Below are 16,189 nucleotides of genomic sequence, written 5' to 3'. Positions count from 1 at the left end.
TATTTTCATTTCACTCAAAACGAGAATACAAAAGTTTTTCGTTCTCTCCAATGACCAACTGAAAAGCAACAAGTATCAAAAACACGAAAAAAAATTGAAAGAAAAAAGATGAAAATACGTTCTCAATTTTTATAACTCTTTTTGAAAACACACACACGAAACAAATGCAGGATTTTTAATAATTATTTCGGTATTTCCGATTAGTTCTATTCGGTTGTTCTTCTTTTTCTTTCGTTCGAAGTAACTTTAGTTTTGGTTTCAGTTCTCGTATGAGTTTTGATGCAACTTTTTGTTACTTATACAAAACAAAACCAAAAAAAAAAAAAAAAAAAAAACATGAAACCAAACCAAACCAAACTTGTAAATAGTCTCAAACAACAATTACTCTGCATACCAAATGAATAAAAATAACTTTGTTTACTTTTGTCATGGCAAGGGTCCTCTCTCTACCTCTCTCTCTCTGTAAATCTCGAACTCACCTCACTTTAATCAAGCAATCAAGCAATCAATCAACAACGAATAACCACTCAATGTATCAATCAACAAGAAGTACATATCTAACCACAAAAATATATATATAACCACCTAGAAAACCGATAACAAAACCAAAATGAATTGTATATTTCCCTCAGCATACACACGTTGCAATTTATCCCGAAAGCTACCACTATAAATATTAACCAATACCCAATGTTAGTGTCAATCCAATTAAGCTACTTAGTTGCGATTTGCAAGCGTATTAGCGGATTAGCAGATTAACCCCTCCCAACAGAGCCACCAATTAAAGCCAAACTGAAACTGAATCCGATCCAGAATCAGAACCAAAAACAGAACCCAAAGCCGAGGGCCAAAACAAAACAGCTAGGCTTACTCTACTCCACTCAGTAGATTCTGAATACGAAAACCATTTAGACAAAATAAAGCAGCGCGACCGTATTTAATTCTAATTCCAAATCCAATTTAATCGGAACCAAAAGGCGGAACCCCATGCGAATCAAAAGCAGGGAAAAAGCAAAACAGGAAACTATAACCAGTTTTAGTTAAGAACCTTTGTTTTTCTCTATTTCCGTTCAGTTTCTTTTTCGGTTTGTGCTCTTTCAGTTCCAACTTACTGTAAATAATTCCCAAATACAAGCGAAAAAAATATTGTAAATATATAAAAATTAATAACAAAAAAAAAAAAAAGAAACATGAGACTGAAAAATGAAATTGTTTGTTCCACAACCATTTTTTATTACCAAACATTTACATATATCTAAATATATATCCATATATATTTGCAAACTCTATTCAATATTTATATGATATGTATATTTTCCTTACTTCAACATTTCCAACCACTCCAACAACAGATATCTCGAAAACCTAAAACTAAAACTAAAACTAAAACCAAAACCAAAACTAAAACCCAAGCCAAAACTAAAACTGCAAATCAATTTGGAGCAATTCAAAGTTAAAACACGTGTGCGAGAGTGTGTGCCAGTGTGTATTTGATTCAAATATCGAGAGATGAATAATAACAAACTGAGGTGTGCACACACACACGCACACACACGAGAAATTTGATTGGATTTTGGTTTTGAAATTTGCATATTTGAAGTTTTGTACATTTTTACCAGCCGCAGCTAAGTTTTTGTACAGTTCGTTTCGCGTTTGTTCCCATCTGTATAGTTCTGTATAGCAAAACAAAGCAATCCGAACCCCAAATGAGCACCCACACATCTGTATTTACAAAACAAACTTGTATTTAGTTGCGACCCAGAGATGCGACTCATCTACCTCATCTGTAAATAAATCTCACCTCCAATCATGACAAAGACCAAAGACCAAAGACCAAGCACACCGGACCCGAACACTACGATCCAACAGAACCAATACGGAGTATTGAAGTCTTGGACCAGTTTTTCCAAAAACGAACCCATTCAAATGTCGGACGGTTGAGCGTATTGAATTTCCAATAGGTTCCAGTACTTTGGCGAGCTGTCGAAGAATTATTGCTTAAGTTTGTTCATCCTATTTTTTCGCTTTATCTGGCATCACATTCACAACCCACTTACTTAACTTTACCCGCCGCCCGCCCATGATTTATTTATAGGTCGAAAATGGAAATTGGAAACTTGACACCGAGTGTCAAAGTGTTTTCACTTCATTCCGACGGGACTCGGAGTACTCGCAGCAATTATCCCTGGCGAAAGTGCCCATCCATCCATTCATACTAGTTGCAAACATTTTGTTCGCATCCATAACTCGCTGTTAATTGCTGTAATCCCCTTAGTTCTTAATCAGATAGCGAGCTGCTAGTGCACCTAATTACCGGGGAAAATAGAAAATAGAGTCGGCATAAAAGTATCTCATTGGCACATAATGCAGTTTGCACCGCCACCGCCGGCGCTCGACCTTCTTACATGCTCACTTAACCTCTCCCTTAGCCGGATTCAGATACAGATACAGATTCAAACTGAAAACGAGATTCAGATCCAGATCCAGATCCGTCATGGCAACGCCGCAATCCACCCGGACACGCATAGAAATGTAAATTCATTATTTATTATTTGTTTGCCTCAATAGAAATCAAATTAGTTTAAGTGGCGAGCTCTTGGCCCAGAGCAGAGCACAGTCAGACAGTTGGCTTCGCATTTGAAAAACGCCCACCTACGCGCCACGCCCATCGCCACCCAGCCGCTCATCAAACCCTCCGCCCTCCTCTATTTTGATATTTTCCACTTGATATTTCTGAGCTGGAACTCCAGTAGTCCGACTGTCTGGCTGTTTGACTGTTTGACTGCCTGACTGGCAGTCTTGGCTGCCTGCCTTCCTTTTTTCCTTGATTTGATTTTGTTTAAATATTAAACGAGAGTTTTAGGTCTCATTTATAATTCAGGGGATCCCCCCTGTCCGACCGAACGCCCCTCCACCACCCATACGCCACGATTTTGATTCCGATTGAGGGGGCGGGGTCAAGTTGGTTTTGATTAGCAGACCGTAAAACAATGGTATCAATAGTACAATGGAATTGCGTGTGCATGTGTGCTGTTCTTTATTAAATCATTATTTGTTTAGATTGTCACACAAGCGCGCACACAAACACGAGATTAAATTTCAGCTTTGGATAAAAGAGCAAGCCCTTCGGCAAACTGAAAACTGAAAGCTGAAAACGCTGCAAGGACCCATTCCTATGCATTTCGCCCATATTAAGGCCTTTAAATTGAGATTTCCAGCAACGGCTTAATAAAGTTGCTTTCAATTACGACAGTTTCAGTCATTTTTATGGCCCACAGCAAAAACACACAGGGAAACAATGTATCTGCATCTGGCTTGGCAGACTGTAATTGGGCTTAGACAGTCGACAGTTTCAATTACTGAAAACTTGTACATACGGGATTAGCAGGGAAAGCCTTGTTAATTGCTATAAGGCTAATGTAGTGTCGTTTTCACTCGTGTCGGGCATCAAAGGATATGGAAGGTTTTCCACACATTCACAAACTGGCAATCTACACTCTCGGTCGAAATAATAGGTTCACTCAAGTCAAGTTGAATCTAAAGCTATAAGGATCAAATTCATTTATTTGAATATCAATTGCAATATCAATGCACTCATAACTTAATGAAAGAATAATCGTAGATAAATAAAAACAACTTCGTGTCAAGTCCTATTATTTCGACCATGGGTGTGCCCAAGCGGGCAAAGTGCGTGTAAGCGAGCTGCCAATCAAATGAACGAGTCTGTTGCCCGACTCCTGAATCCTTCGATTCATTGGCATCAATGATAATCCAATGCGAGCCATCAAAAGCAATTGCATACTTCGGGGCGTTTGCTAACTGCCATTTAAATTGCATTTTCGAGTACAAACTACACACGATAGTACGAGTATCACTAGCCCACTCGACCCCCGGCTCCGGGTGAAACTCTTAGCCATCAGCCGCCGCCCCAATCTTTCCCAATCTTCACTGCCCCCCTTAATTATGTTTACCGCTTTTTTGCGAGCGCTTTTAGTCAGACATTTTGTGTAGCCGGTGACGGGCTGCCAGGCAGCATTTGCATACCAATTTCCCCACCAGCCCCACCCACCTGAATGCCTCCTTTTGCGATTCCACCTGCACTCCGCCAGCAAGCAAAAAGCGGAAAAAGCCCGGACATAAAAAATGAAGCCTTGGCCGGGGTGATGGGCACTCAATGAAGGCCAGGCCGCAGCGTTTTAATTGCAGCGCAGAAGCGTAGGCGGTATATGAAAATAATTAAAATAATTAAGCAAAACTACGGCATCCAAGCACTCGGCGCTTTCAGGAGTAGGAGGAAGAGGTGGAGGAGGTGGAGGAGGCGGACGCCCTCTACTTGAGTTCTCGTTTTTCACATTTTTCCGCCAAAATATTCAACAATCATCTCCTTTCGCCGCAGTTTCCGCCAGTTTCTTTTGGCCATTTTATTATGAGTTTATCTTTTTGTGCGTTCAGCGCCGCCCCGCTCGCATTCCTCGGGCTCTCATAATTTGTATTATGTTATTTGGTGTTACAACATAACAGGACATGCTTTCGCCAATTTCGGTGCAAGAATATTTAAATTTAATCAAATGTCGGTAAAAATGTTCACCATGCCTTTTGTGCCCGCTTCGGAAAAGCAAAAAAAAAGAATGTTTGGGAGGGAAAACCATCAACAATAACAACACGCACACGTAACAGGGCATTGCCATTCCATTTGGGGGTGGAAGTGGGTGCAAGTGGGTGTGCGTGTGGGTGTGTGTGGGTGGGAGTTTTCACCTGGACGTTGACTGGGTAATTTGTTAGTGGGGCCGGGAGGCGCAGGAAACCCAACTCAACCCCGATCCTAGTCTGACACCGAGTTTTATTTTATTTTATTTTATATAGTTTTTGGCATTTTCATGTGCCCACTTTTCCTTCGTGTTCCGCCTTTTTTTCCGGGGCCTGCGTGAGTTGGTACAGTTTTCGCCGCGTGTACACACATACATGCATATACATATATATATATATACGTACATATGTACATATAGAGCGCGAATACCGAATACCGAGCATAAAAACTTATTTACCTAGGGACACCCGGGAACGGAGCAGGATTCCGGATTCCGATTCCGGGGCGATTCAGTGGCGTCAGGCGCCCGGGGTGTCAACCAATTTCGAGTGTTTTCCCCGGGTCCTGGCCCGCAACAAAAACGCGGAGGGAGGGGCGTGGTGAAGTGTGGGGTAAAAAGAAAATCTCTCAACGCTTCTGGCCAAACACACACACCGTGTTGCCAATTGTTGTTGTTGTGTGTTTCCGGCATGGACACACACGCACACACACACACACCGCCGCCACCATGACCCACACATACAACGTATATTCTCACATTGCCATTTTCATTTCAATTCATTTCATTTATTTATGCAATATTTTATGTGCTCATTCATTTTTTGCCCGTTCCGTTGTCGTCGGTGTGCCCGATTGTTCTATTAATTTGTTGTCGCTCCTCGTTCGGGCTCCTCGTGGTCTCCGTACCATCCAGCCCATCCAGTCCATCCAAGCCATCCTGGTCGGTGGCGTTTTGGCCCGGTTATTTGCCATCCGCCTCGGTTCGGTTCCATTGTCAATTTGTTGGATACACGTCTATTTGTACCTAGTATTGTATGCGCATAAAATTCGTGCCATAAACCCCATTCGTCTTAATTTGTATGACTGTTTTGTTACGGTTACGGTTAGGCTCTGTGTTTTGTGTTCTGTATTTTGTTGATACTTATTTATTATTTTTATGCCCGGCTCACTTATCTTTGCGTGTCTTGCCTCCGTGGCCCCTTGCCAAACGGATATTTTTGGGAAATTGGGGAGTGTAGAGGAGGGCTGCATACCATAAACTAGCCTCGTGCATTAAAGCCAAATTCGACAGAACTGCAAGCAATAAATTCGCATAGCCACACATAAAACAATCATCATCAGCAGAGGCGGAATTTGATTTGGAATGATAATCTGATTTAGAAGCAGAATCTGAATCCGAATCAGAGGCGATGGCCTCAACGTAAACGACAGTTGTAGAAATGTGAATATGAACAAATGACAATAACAATTACAATTACACACAACGCTGTAAATAAAGGTCCAAATTCCATATATTCTCTTGTACAGATATTTAATTGTGTTTGTTTGTTGGTACATACATACTTACATACATATTTACTACTGATTGATTTGATTTTGAGTTACTTTTGAGATACTGTTCGTTGTCACCAATTGAGACGCTTTGATTTTGTTTTTTGAATATTATATATAACTCTTTGTATTTGTACATGATTATGATTATTAATGTTTATATTAATCCACTGCTAACAAAAATCATCATCAACTTTGTACAGTAAAACCATGAGCGAGTTTTAAAGTAAACCAAATGAAGATTAACCCAAATCTAAAGCTTCGGCTTGTGACGAAGTTGAAAGTAGGATTTCCAAGATTGGTAGCGGTGCATGAAGAGATGTACATAAACACACTTGTAATATACAACTCCATACCTCTAAGTTCACCAATGTTATCTCTCTTAAGCTTCAAATTTGATTGTGATCCGAGCGAACGGTTTGTAAATCTCCTTATTATGGCTAATAATGTTTTTTGGATATAATTCTTGCCTTGTTTTTTTTTTACCTAATCAGATCGAGTCTGCCAAGCTCTTGGAAATCGTACAACCCAAATACCCAAATGCCCATTCCATTTCGAAAAGAATGCCTTTTAAATTTCATTTACCGGTTTGTTAAGTTTCCTTCAGTTGTCCGATCCCCAAAATGCACCCAACCGCACCCGAATTACCCACCACAATCCCCAATCACAACTCCCGCTTTTGAGTTCTGTTTTCGCTTTAAAAAAAAAAAAAAAAAAAAAGGATTAAAACAGGAAAATTCACTGGTTTCCATAGAGCCTACGAAAGCGAATTCGAGACACATCTGTATAGAAAGCCATGCGCTCATTACTTTACCTACTCTCTGTCATACTTTGTTTTCTAATTCAATTTCGTGGATGTCAACAAGAAAGGATTTCAGCTAAATTTTGTGCTCCTTTGCACATGCCTGTGAGAAAGAAAAATTGAGAAGAAGAAAGATAACGAAGCACGGCAAAGTGATGATATGATATGTACATATCTAGCCACGATTATACAATATCGATTACATCTTTGTATGATGATATGATGATGAAATGTTGGGATGGGCTGCCCGGTGACCGCTAGTATAATTGTCTCATTTATCAATTACTTATTGTACTTTCTTCTTACTACATTCTACCTAACCTAACAACCTACTACTACTTTACCTTACTACTTACCCTACTACTACTATTCGTACTACTATTTGCTCTATGGGTTCACCATTCTGTGTTGTTCTTTCCTTTCTGTGTGTCCGTGTTTGTGTCCTTTTCAGTTCGGTTCCCCAGCTTTGGTTGTTTCGATTTTTTGGTTTCCTCAGTTGCTTTGTTGCTGTTTAATTAGTTTCCATTCAGCTTCGTTCTGTTATGTTCTGTTCTGTTCGGTTGAGTTCAGTGCAGTCGGTACTCCCCTACTCTGTACTCTGTACATACATGTGTGTAATTTAATTAATGTAATTTTAACATGAAACTCAACAATTTCTGCTCTCGGTTACTCATAAGTTACAATTGTGTCGTTTGTTCGTTCGTTCGTTCGTTCGTTAGTTCGTTGGTTGGTTCAATCCTTTGTTGTTCCTACTCCTAGCTGTGTGTGTCTCTCGTTTATCATTGTTGTTCGTGTTGTGCGTGTGCGTTAGATTGTTTTTTGGGCCACCATACTCTGCTGTATACTGCAATTTAGCCCGGCTATCTAATATAACTCTGCGCTTAACGGTCCGTCTGACCGCAATACAAAAACAAAAAAAAAAAAAAACAAACAAAAAAAACTACCAAAAAACAAAAAAATCGTAAAGAGAATACCGAAAACCAACTGCAAAAGTATTATAATTTATTTCATATTTTTTTCTTACGTTTTTCCATGTCTGTGATGTTGTTTTTTGCCTTGTCATGATATACTCCCATATATATGCTACAAACGCTTCTCCGTAGTATTTGACCATTACACGCACACACACACATACATGTACTCCCACTCAAAAGTGAATATGAAAAACATCCGACACCCACACCCACACCCACAAACACACATGACACACGACACTCACACACTGCCACGCCCACTCTACACCTTTCTTTTGTGCCTTGTATAACTCATAAAGTGTAGTTGCTACTTAATTACAATCATTACTCAAAAACGCCACAAGGCCGGTCCTGAAAAGCTGAAAACCTGGAAACCTGAAATCCCGTCCAACCATCTACCCAATACAGTCGATTACACCCGAGTGTATCCTGCATATCCTGGCTTTTTACACCACACATATTACATAAGTAATTGGTACTTTTTCCATAATTATTTTACTCTTTTTGCGACTCTGCGTGTGCCTGTTTTTGAGTTCCTTGCCGTAGCCTGTGTTGTAATGCTAAAGAAACCAACTGAAACAATTCAATTTGCTGAAAGAAAAGTTGAATAAAAACCAAATAGCTGTAAACATTTTGTACTGTTGAGAACAATGCCTGAATGTGTTTATGTATATATTATGCCCATATCTGTATCTGTATCTGTATCAGTATCTGTTGGTGTATACTTATACGAAACGGATTTTAGTTACAATTAACTTTACACCCACAACTCTACAACTCTTACCAGTAAAAAGAAAACGAAAAAGAGAGGACCCTTTACCAAAAGAACATGTATATGCCATATACATATATATGCCACATATATCTCTCGCGTTTGCCATAAAGAAACCATAAACCACCGATTACCCAATTTATTCATCATGAGTAAATGTTTGTTAATATTATTATTATTTAGTTGATTCAAATGTTATGCTTGCTCTAGCAACAACTACCTTATATACGGCCCTACCAGGCACTAACATTATTTTACGACCCGAATTGCCTCTGTTCCACCTGCCCCCACCACAATAACCAACCCAACCCAACCCCATTCCAATCCCAATCTCAATCTCAATCCAAAACCCATCCAGATCCCGTGCTTCTGGTTTCAGAGCCGGAAGAACAAGATGAACCAAGTGTGTGTTTTTGCTTTTCGGTTATTTTTTATGAACGTGTCGTGCCTTTCAGTTGAGTTTACAATACAGAAGTTGGGCAGTGCAGTTCCACAGCCCAAGGAAGCGCCGCTGAAAATGAAAAACTCTTGTCTTTAAGTTATTTCTGTGAACGTCATAAGTCTTTGGTTTGTTGTTCCTTATACTGCCTTTGGTTTGTTTGCCTCTTTCTTTCTTTGTTGTCTCCTATACATTTTTGTTGTATTTTTCTGGAACTTACATACTTATCTTACTTATGTATTGTACTTACCGCTGCTTTTTACACATTTCCACAGAAATTGTTGTTGTTTCTCCACTCGGTGCCGCACTGGAAGCTCCACGCTGGGGGCATGACCGCGGTGGCAAGTTGCCTTTGCCTTCGCCATTCCGCACAGCAAAGGCAACACAGCAACGCTCGACTTGCGACATTTTTGCTGATTTAAAGCTCCATTTCGTCATTTATTTGCGCAATTTTCTCCCGGACCATCAGCATCAGCGGCCACTTAATTAAACAAATTTCTGTGCAATTTAAATGGCATGCTTGGCGATGGCCCCGCATGAGAAATCCCAACATCCCAACAGCCCAACAGTCCAACATTCCAATAGCCCAGCAGCAGGGCAGCTTCCAGTGCGGCACTCAACGAAAAGTTGAAAAAAAAAAGCAAAACCAAAAAATAAAAATATATATAAAACATAATTGCCACATTCCTAGCCCTTTGTAGACTTGATTTCCTTTCAACCATGCCCTTACTTTAATGTTTTGCTATTACTTAGTACAATTTACTACTTACCTACTCTGCTCCCACTAAAAACCTTACTGCTTTCTACTACTAATACTGCTACTACTACCACCACCACTTCTATAACTACTACTACTACTACTATTTTTCCTACTTCTATGTGTTCTGTGTTCAACGACCATCTAATTTGCGATTTGCATTAATTGAATTTTTATTTGTGCTTTTAAAATAATCATGTCCCCCAGACTTTTGCAAGGGCCGTGAGACTTTACAGAATCTCTGCGACCAGATTCCGGGCGATGCCCTGCTCTACTCGCTTTTCCGGGAGAGCGCCGAGCCGGTCAAGTGTCCGCTCAAGGGTGAGTAGGCTGCCCAAGCCCCGACAGGAACTTGGGGCACTTCAGGGACTTTGCCAAGGGGGATCTACATCCATATCTTTTGCAGGACCCTTCATCTTCACGTACAATCGCGGGCATGGGGAGTGCAAGTCGCCGGTGTCCAACATTGAGAGCTGCACGGAGGAGAGCCGCCTCCTGTTGAGCTTCCAGGCCTGTCCCGATGTCCAGGGCACCGAGAGTACGGGTAAGTACTGCCTCCTCCGCAGGCGCCAATGACTCATCGCCTTTCTGTACGCGGCCTGAGCTCAAGACGAACATCCTTCCTTCCTTCCTTCTTGCTTCCTTTCTTTTCGGTGCTGGTGCTCCTGCAGTCGAGGAGCTGACTTGCCTGGCAACCTGGAAGGACGGCAACTCACGCTACTTGGTCGGTCTCGTCTCGCACCATCATGCCATTTCGAACGAGGAGCGCTATCGCTGCTTTGTCTACGAGAAAATCTCCTCGCTGATGGGTAAGAAGCATCCCAGCCAGCCCCCGGGCAAACAGGATGAACTTTTGTTCGGGCCCTAATACCCGTACCCAACTCGTTCCCTTTGCAGGCGGACCCAGTATGCTCAGCTCCAAGGATGCCGAATATAAGCTGGCCCAATCCGGCGACGCCACTTGCAATGGCTTAGACAGTGCCGAGGTAAGCATTTTCCACACCCATCCAGATCCCCCACTCCCACTGCGAAAGTGCCTCACCCTGTTCCTCTGCCATTTCACTTAACTGCACTCGAAGAAATAAGTTAGATGTTCGCATAGTTTCGTCTTTCAAAAGCATCTATACATTTTGAAATTCTAATGGAATGAATAATATTTTGCAAAGTTAGAAACTTTTGTAGACTCTTCACAACCTATTGTATGTATTGTGAAAAAAGCAGAACGGCTTTTAACAAAACTTATAAATAGATTTTGTTCTTTAATTTAATTTTCTTTTAAGCGATTGTTTATTAAGCAACGCCGTTCAATATATATATTTTTTTTAATTCGCTTACGGCCAGTTTGAGAACTAGATACTTAATTTTGAATATTGAAATGAAATCTTCATAAGCGGCACTCGTATTCCGAGTGTTCAACGACCACGCCCAGTTCCTAATCCAACTAACTGCCGCCCACAGGTCGGCTCACGTATCATGTCGCTGCGAAAACCGCCCATCGCCGAGCGCTGCGATTTCCCGGCGTGGTTCAAGGGACCCCGCCACTGGCATGCCCTCATGGGCAATGCCGTCTACAATTATCATTCCAAGTGAGTAGCAATCAGGCCTGCGGCCAAGTTGTCATCCAAAATCGAAACCGAAACTGAACCCGAACCCGAACTTCCACTTTGCAGTGACGGGTCCGTGCACATTATTAAGCCCAACGGCTATATGGAGACACGTGCGCTGTGCGAGCAAATAAATAAACAGACGCCGACAGAAATGATGGCCGTGGTGCACTACACCACCGGGTGGTAAGTGGCCCCAAATTGAAAATACCCAGCCAGAGAATTCAATAACCGCTCCCCTTGTCCGCCGGCAGCCAATCGGGATTCATGTGCATGATGTTCTACCGCCGGGACACGTTCGTCATCGAGATACAGACCGGTAAGCCTGCCATTCGCCTGGAGGACGCCTGTGCACCGGATCACTTTGACATCAATAAGATGGCCTACATTACCTTGCTGGGTAAGCTGCACTGAATCGCCTGCCACCTCCATTGGGTCTCCTCTCTCAAACGCTTGTTTATGTCGCTCTTTAGCAAGCAATCCGGACCTGGCCATTTGTCCCATGGAGGGCATATACTCGCTACGTGGCGCCATCGGACCGCCATACCTGGCCACGCGCCACAAGCGCAATCACAACGGAAAATCGCATCTGGGCCATGGACATCACCACCACGAGGGCACTGACTCGGGAAATTTCGGACATAAAGGGTATGTGCTTTGTGTGTGGCGCCACCTCTGACTTTTCTCAATCTATTTCCATGGTTACAGACACAGTTCGTTGAGCTTCCGAAACGCGGAGCGCATGGAGCGCGGCTCCTGGCATGCCAATACCCGAGGCCTGCCCGTTCGCAGTCGCCGCAACGCACCGAAGGATCCGCAGGAGCATCAGCAGCAGCAGCAGGAGGCGTTGGTCCTGGAAAAGGTCAACAGTAGCGATACAAGCGTGGGTTTCGTGGCCACGCGGAATAGACGTGATGTTCCCGGCTGTGTGCCCAACTACAATGCCCAGCGGCAGCTCTGGGTGGGCTGTACGGCGGAGAACTTGATAGACGTTAGTCCGCTGTGCAGCGTGGATGGTGAAGAGGGTGAGTGAATGTCACCTTACTGCGGGAGTAATCTATGTTGACACTTTGGACATGTAGCATTTGATAGATTCCTTATCGTTACGATTCAGTTGAAGTCTAGTACATATATTCAATTTTCAATTAGTTCTGAATAACTTTAAACGATTTTGGTCATGCTGTGTTCACGGTGTGTTCTCAAGAATCATTAGATTCATTTGTATAGTTTTTGTTTGAGTAGCTCGCAATTTTACTCATTGATCTGAGAGCACTTAGAAATTAGTAATAATTTATCTTAGAAGTTCTTTTACTACAGATAAAATTGATTTTACACCTTTGTAATGCTTTAATATGAATGATGAAGGGAAATTTATGACATTCTTCCCTTGCCTATGTCCAGAGTACTCCTGCCACGGATCTTGGAGCGAGAACAGCACCTTCTACATCATAGCGCGCCACAAGGGCAGCAAGCACGGAGTGTGTCTGACATATCGACCCACGGAGGGCACGGCTGCCAAGTTGGTAGTGGGCGATGCCTGCTATCGCGGCACTCAGAAGCCGCCCGATCACCATTTGGAGGCCAACCTATCAGTTTTGGGTGAGTAATTGCGCGAACTAACTGAAATGCAGAAACATAACTCTCTGAATATCCAAAAACGCAGGTAAATGTGGCGAAACTGGCGCCAGTGCCGCACAAGTTCACCTGGTCAACTGGCTGCTCCTGGTGGCGATGGCGATGGCGTCATGGCTTCAGCTGCACAGCTGAGGGACAACAAGTGGCAGGAACTACAAGTAGACACATGTGGGCACCACCTACGCGTGACAAGCCAAAGCGCTACGTATACATCACTAATTCCCCGAAACCAAATCCCATTATGATCATCGACATGTATACAAGACACATCTAAGACTTATTGTATATTTCGTGTAGTATGTGTAAGGCGAAATCGAACCACTTCGCGCTGGTTTGGCTGTATATAATGTATTGTTTTTTTCTTTAGTAATGATACACACTTTTGTTTAGTTCTAAGTGCTTAAAATAAACGAGATTTTGATAATTAAGACACACAGGAGCACACAATATGGAAAATGGTTTGCAATACAGCCTTAGGTCAGCGCTATTTGTATTAGGCCTAGTAAAACGCGTCTATTACTAAAAGTAGCGCAACTATTAACGCAAGTATGCTGCAAATGCTATTAATTTATAGTACGCTTACCCGTTAAGCATTTAGAACATAAAACCAACCAGAGAAAAGACATCAGAACTATACGAACACAAGCTAAAAGCTTATTCGTTATGTTTTTTTTTTAAATCATCTTGTAGTGTGTTGTACGACATGTATTTTTTATATATAATTTCCAAAATGTTTCCTACAACAAAGTACATATGAGATGATGCAGGACGAAGCCAGAACATTTTAAACTATACAATATAAATGTGACATGTATTCGGAGAAAGTCCGATTTCGCGATGCTTTCAAAATGTACAAACAAGCAAATGGCCGATGGTTGGCCACTCCATGATTATTACGCTGCGTGCAGCTCAGCATAAATAAATATGGCATAAATAAACAATATATTTTTATGTACAAAAACGCAAAATCGTGCATACATACATACATACGAGTATATATAATGGATAACGTTTTGCATAGGATCGCATTGGTTTCATAATACATAATTAATACCTTGCAAAGTACGCATATATTGTATGATTCATTGTAATAGTTATATATACTGGCAAGCATACATACGTAGGCATGTAAGAGAAAGTGAGAGATTCGAGCAACTTTAATAAGTAGAGGCACACCACTTTCATAATCAATCAACTAACTTTGTAAGACACAAACAAAACAACACAACAGAACAAAGATGAACTCACCACTCAACCAAACGAATGGAGGACAGATGGTGTCAGATCGGTAGCGAAGGATGCTAAAATAATTAGAGTGTTTAAGACAATTAAGCGGTGATATAGGTCTAGAATAAAGAACTGTGTAAATCTCTGATAGAAGCACAACAACGGACTGCGCTCGCAGTTCAGAAACAGAACAAACAGACAACATCTGCTAGGGTTTGAACGAGGAATTAATGATGATCAAGTGTATCCAAAGGATTTCAAAAACTAGCATTTTTCTCTCGATGTAGTAAGCAATCATTTTGCGCAAATTCCAAAACGAAAACCTAAGCGAACTAATAACGAGTAACCAATTAAGGAGTAGCCAGGACTTAAGCAGAGAGAAGAGACCCCTTCAAGGCAACTAGTCAAAATTTATGAAGCGTAACTTTGAGTTCCATGTAAATAGCGAATGTAATGCGAATTGACCCCGGTACTCGGTACGGTGTGTGTATACATATGTAACTAATTCCTAGTTAGCTAAACGACGAAAGGATTGTGGCTAGGGAACCGACGACTTGACGGGCAGGACACCGATACGCGCAGTGGCGTACGGATGAGTAGGATATGGGTTACTTTCTAAATACTATGTATACATTCAGCAACACTTATATAGAAATACGAAGATAATGAATCATAAAATCGAACATCAGGCCGACACCTAATAGTGAAACGGAAATACCGAAGCGGAACCGGAAACAGGAAGGCAGAAGCAGCAGCACACCATATCGTTGTGGCCAGACAAATCAGTAGTCGAGATGAGATGTACAAATGATGTACAATGATGATCGAACGAAGTGGCAGACGCTGTGCTTGAACATTTTTTTGAGTGTACCTCTCTTTAAATAGGCATTTCCATTTGTTGTCAGCTTTTAAAACGTAAATACGAGCATATTAAATAATAATAAAAGCATTTTAAAGAAGAAAACCGCAGACACATGAGTCAAACGAAATATCGAATAATACTTCAAGTCATGGGACAGTTTTAAAGCCCATCCTCCATCAGCCTGGACTCAAATTGAATTTGGTAGCCGCTTTTCTGGTTTATTTTGCAATTGTTAAACTGAGACACTTTACTGTCCCCTCCTCCATCCATTCCCCTCTTCAAATTCTGAATCGGCTTCAGGATCCAGCCTAAGTTGTCTACTTAGCGTGTTATTGATGTTCCAAACGGTCTCCACAAATGTATTCGAACGTTTCTAAAAACTGCTATCTAATTAAACGAAAAACCAAACATACATAAATCCAAACCAAGCAAAAACGTGCAAACATATTTTTGTAAATAGATAATGCAACGCTTGAATTTTTATCCAGTTTTTGTGTATGGCCAACTGCAGTCGACTTATGTGTGATGGGCGGCCGCTTCAGCTTGTGGGCGTGGCTGCTCCATTTGAGTGTGAACGCTAAGCATTAGAGATAAGTGATTTTTATATTCAATGCGATTTTATAAATCATTTTAATTGTCTATTTTAACGGGTGCAGTAAGCAGAAAGGAAATGAATGTAATTATGCCGTTGGTTTAGTTCATGTGTGTGAAGAAATATGTATGCAATTTTCGTCAATAATTGAATGTTTTGAATACTGTGTTCTTACCTTGTTTGGATTTGTTTTTTAAGCTAATATAAATACAAATACAAACTAATTAAAAATATATATCTAATGTATTTTTATTTGAGGCGAGCAAACTTGGTAAGTCAAGGGCATTTGGCGTTTGAACAGAGACTTCATTTGTATGCCAAATACTCAAAATATAAAACCAATAAGTATAATTACACAAACTTTATCCAATATAACAATAGGCCTT

The 16,189-nt window shown here is 41.3% G+C and overlaps 1 protein-coding gene across 4 annotated transcripts in view; it reads left to right on the top strand.

Moving 5' to 3' along the window:
- aus (argus) overlaps positions 1–16,008 on the top strand; it is a 31,302-nt gene extending 15,294 nt beyond the window's left edge. The window contains exons 5-15 of one of the 4 annotated variants that reach the window (NM_001300514.1): positions 10,091–10,204; positions 10,290–10,427; positions 10,555–10,692; positions 10,781–10,869; positions 11,342–11,469; positions 11,554–11,673; positions 11,742–11,887; positions 11,961–12,135; positions 12,196–12,512; positions 12,889–13,086; positions 13,151–16,008. In NM_001300514.1, coding sequence (NP_001287443.1) covers positions 10,091–10,204; positions 10,290–10,427; positions 10,555–10,692; positions 10,781–10,869; positions 11,342–11,469; positions 11,554–11,673; positions 11,742–11,887; positions 11,961–12,135; positions 12,196–12,512; positions 12,889–13,086; positions 13,151–13,254 — 1,667 coding nt within the window. In that variant the 3' untranslated portion in view covers positions 13,255–16,008. 4 annotated transcript variants of the gene reach the window in all.
- Positions 16,009–16,189: the final 181 nt, after the last annotated feature.

The sequence above is a fragment of the Drosophila melanogaster genome, chromosome 3R (assembly GCF_000001215.4).
Source record: "Drosophila melanogaster chromosome 3R".
In the NCBI taxonomy this organism is placed as follows: Eukaryota; Metazoa; Arthropoda; class Insecta; order Diptera; family Drosophilidae; genus Drosophila; species Drosophila melanogaster.
Note: the sequence above shows the minus strand (reverse complement) of the source record. Positions and strands in the feature narration are given on the sequence as shown.